The sequence below is a fragment of the Sapajus apella genome, unplaced genomic scaffold (assembly GCF_009761245.1).
Source record: "Sapajus apella isolate SASKATOON/1434 unplaced genomic scaffold, GSC_monkey_1.0 scaffold281, whole genome shotgun sequence".
Classification (NCBI taxonomy): domain Eukaryota; kingdom Metazoa; phylum Chordata; class Mammalia; order Primates; family Cebidae; genus Sapajus; species Sapajus apella.
In genome coordinates, this window is record NW_022437221.1 from 71,589 (window position 1) to 75,549 (window position 3,961).

Consider the following 3,961-nt stretch of genomic DNA (forward strand, 5'->3'; position numbering starts at 1 on the left):
CCACGCCCCTCCAGCCCGGCTCCCCTCGCCCCTCCAGCCCGGCTCCCGTCGCCCCTCCAGCCCGGCTCCCCTCGCCTCTCCAGCCCGGCTCCCCGCGCCCCTCCAGCCCGGCTCCCGTCACCCCTGCAGCCCGGCTCCCCGCACCCCTGCAGCCCGGCTCCCCGCACCCCTCCAGCCCGGCTCCCCGCACCTCTCCAGCCCGGCTCCCGTCACCCCTCCAGCCCGGCTCCCGTCACCCCTGCAGCCCTGCTCCCTGTGCCCCTCCAGCCCGGCTCCCCGCGCCCCTGCAGCCCGGCTCCCGTCACTCCTGCAGCCCGACTCCCCTCACCCCTGCAGCCTGGCTAGCTCCATCCTACCTCAGGGCCTTTGCAGGGGCTGTGGCTCCCACGCACTGCTGCCTCCAATGAGCCCCTGCTCCCCTCCTCTGGGAAGCCTCCCCTGGCCCCATCCCCGCCCTGCAAAACCCTCTCACGGTCCCCTGTATGTGCATTTCCTGTAACTTTTATCACACTATCAATTCTTTTTTTAAATTTTTGTATACTACTAAGAGACAGGGTCTCACTCTGTTGCCCAGGCTGGCGCAGTGGTGTGATCACGGCTCACTGCAGCCTCCACCTCCTGGGCCCAAGTGATCCTCCCACCTCAGCCTCCCACATAGCTGGGCCCACAGGCACGCCCCACCACAGCAGGCTAATTTTTTTTTGGTAGACCCAGGGCCTTGCTCTGCTGCCCAGGCTGGTCTCAAACTTCTGGGCTCAAGCGATCTTCCTGCCTCAGCCTCCCAAAGTGCTGGGACCCCGGCACAGGGGTTCGCACTAATTGTTATTTAAATGAATCATTGAACAGCTCCGGATGGAAGGGCCAGGTCTGCCACCTGGCGAGGACAGAAACTGAGTCACCTCCAGGTTTCCCTCCAGAGCCCGGCTGGGGACCTGGCACCCAGTCCAGCTTCCAGGCAGCTTTCTGGAGTGAATGAATGACTGTGCCGTGGGCCGGGGCCGACCCACCTCTGAGCCCCGCCGTGGGCAGCAGCGGGTGAGGGCCTGGCCTGAACGGCTGCCTGCTTCCCATCGAATCGGGGTCCCAACTCAGGAGCGGACACCGTGCCGCACACTGGGAGCACGTGCGTCGGGGGCTCGGGCCCAGGCCGAGGGAGGGCAGGGGCCGGGTGCTCGTTCATACCTTTGGTCTCGTCCTCGTAGACTTTGATGCCCTGAGGGAGGGGCTGCCGTGGGAGCAGCGTGGTGCTGGACAGCACCCGGGTCTCCCCAGTCACCTTGTCCTTCTCCACAGTGATCTCAACCGAGTACATGGCTGGCACGAGAGTCACGCGGTTACGCCACAGCCCGCCCGCCCCCTCGTCCCCCGCTGGGCTGCGGCCAAGCCAGGGATGGGGGAGCCAGCAGTGCAGAGCCAAGCAGCGGTGGGGCAGGCGGAGCCAGGGATGCCGGGGCAGCGTCTCGACGCGGACCTCCCCAGCTCTAGATCCCGCCATAGCTCCCCAGTGCCCAGGGCGACCGGTCTGAACACCTCTGCTGTCCCGCCCAGATGGTCCTCAACCCTGTCCTCTGCGCTGCGTCCTCTGCCTGGCCACCAAACTCCTGTCTGGCCAGCTCGGGTTCCAGCCCAGCCCACCTGGAAAGCCTTAATTGTTCCCAGATCTCTTTTTCTTTCTTTCTTTTTTTTTTAAAGACGGGGTTTCACCATGTTGGTCAGGCTGGTCTTGAACTCCCGACCTCGGGTGATCCGCCCGCCTTGGCCTCCAAAGTGCTTGGATTACAGGCGTGAGCCACCACGCCCGTTTTTTTTTTTTCTTTTTTGTTTTTTTTGTTGTTGTTGTTCCCAGATCTCTTTAAATTTTTTTTTGAGATGGAGTCTCACTCTGTCGTCCAAGTTGGAGTTGCAGTGATCCAACCACCTTGTGATCTTGGCTCACCTCCCGGGTTCAAACAATTCTCCTGCCTCAGCCTCCTGAGTAGCTGGGATTACAGGCATGCGCCACCACGCCCGGCTGATTTTTGTATTTTTAGTAGAGACGGGGTTTCACCACGTTGGTCAGGCTGGTCTCGAACTCCTGACCTCAGGTGATCCGCCTGCCTCGGCCTCCCAAAGTGCTGGGATCACAGGCGTGAGCCACCACACCCGGCCTATTTTCTTAAATACAGACAGTCCCCCTCTGTCACCCAGGCTGGAGTGTGGTGTCACGATCACAGCTCACTGCAGTCATGACCTCCCTGGCTAATTTATTTATCTTTTTTGGAAACAGGGTCTCCCTATGTTGCCCAGGCTGGTCTCAAACTCCCGGGCTCAAGCGATCCTCCCGCCTCAGGCTCCCAAAGCGCTGGGATTACAGACGTGAGTTCCCGAGCCCCACCATTCCTGGTTCCTCAGAGGAGCAGGCGAGTCCCAGGGAGTCCCTGCCTTGCCAGGGACCACAGCCGAGACTAGAGCTCAGTCTGCAGACCCACGATGCCCAGCCTGACCTCTGCCCACCCTCCCAGCTCCCAGGACCCCACGCCTCCTTCCAGCTGACCGTTGGACTCAGAGAATGAAGGAGTCCCTCCGGAGATAAATGAATATTGCTACTTCTCAGGGCCCTAAACCCACAGCCAGTAGCTCACCCCTGCTCTTCAAAAATCCCTCCCCCCAAAAACCACAAGAGCCTGTATCCTAACGGTGACTGTCTGTGGTGGCTGCCCGCCACCCCAGGCCTGCTGGAAGACGCCAGACACCGGAGATCCTCAACCACCTCCCGGAGACCCCATCCCGAAGTGGGAGCCGGACACGGCTGCCGGGACTGGCCTGACCCCCGACACTGTGCCCAGGCGAGGCATGGCTTCAGGGCCTTCGCATGGGCGGTTCCCTCTTCCCACACCCTTCCCCGACAGCTTCGAGCCTTGCTCCCTCACCCCCTCCCAGGGGCTGTCAGTCCCCACTGTGGGCAGCCCTGCCATCGCCCGACCCCTCGGCCCCCACAGGCACCTCCTTCCCCTCCTCCCACCCAGCCTTGGTGCTCAGGCTCCGCTGCCTCACTGAACTCTGCCCTGTGCGGGGACCTCGCCCAGGCACCGGGCCCTAATCTCCCGCACGCCCTTCCCCTCCTGGACCTTGATCTGGACTCAACCCCTATCTATCCACGGGAGCCCCACTCTCACATGTCCATGACCCCGCTCCCGATCTGCCCCCTGCTCCTGCCCCCACCCCACTCCTCCCACGGTTGGGGGCAGCTCAGTCCTCTCTGCCTCTCTCTCTTTTTTAATTTTTTATTATTTATTTATTTTTTTTTGAGACGGAGTTTCACTCTTGTCCCCCAGGCTGGAGTGCAATGGTGCGATCTCGGCTCACCGCAACCTCCGCCTCCCGGGTTCAGGCAATTCTCCTGCCTCAGCCTCCTGAGTAGCTGGGATTACAGGCCCGCGCCACCATGCCCAGCTAATTTTTGTATTTTTAGTAGAGACGGGGTTTCACCATGTTGACCAGGATGGTCTCGATCTCTTGACCTTATGATCCACCCGCCTCGGCCTCCCACAGTGCTGGGATTACAGGCGTGCGCCACCGCGCCCGACCTCTCTCTCTTTTTTTGAGACGAAGTTTCACTCTGTCGCCCAGGCTGGAGTGCCGTGGCACGACCTCGGCTCACTGCAACCTCCGCCTCCCGGGTCCAAGCGATTCCCTGGGCTCGGTCTCCCGAGCAGCTGGGATTACAGGTGCCCCCTGCCTTGCCCAGCTTATTTTTGGGTTTTTAGTAGGGCCGGGGTTTCACCATGTTGGCCAGGCTGGTCTCGAACTCCTGACCTCAGACGATCTGCCCGCCTCAGCCTCCCAAAGCGCTGGGGTTACCGGTGTGAGCCACCGTGCCTGGCCAGTCCTCCCTGCCTCTTATCCCCACCCCGATTTCCCCTCAAACCCTGGGGGCTCCCCCTTCAGAACACAGGGAACCCCCCACTGCTCGCCCCTCTGC

At 61.8% G+C, this 3,961-nt stretch overlaps 2 protein-coding genes across 5 annotated transcripts in view; both read right to left on the reverse strand.

The window, feature by feature from the left end:
• MISP (mitotic spindle positioning) overlaps positions 1 to 3,961 on the reverse strand; it is a 28,474-nt gene that overhangs the window by 20,804 nt on the left and 3,709 nt on the right. The window lies entirely within an intron of this gene.
• PALM (paralemmin) overlaps positions 1 to 3,961 on the reverse strand; it is a 39,380-nt gene that overhangs the window by 9,086 nt on the left and 26,333 nt on the right. For 3 of the 4 annotated variants that reach the window (XM_032272074.1, XM_032272075.1, XM_032272078.1), the window contains exon 8: positions 1,183 to 1,314. The exons of the other annotated variant lie outside the window; for it this stretch is intronic. In XM_032272074.1, coding sequence (XP_032127965.1) covers positions 1,183 to 1,314 — 132 coding nt within the window. The remainder of the gene's footprint in view (positions 1 to 1,182; positions 1,315 to 3,961) is intronic. 4 annotated transcript variants of the gene reach the window in all.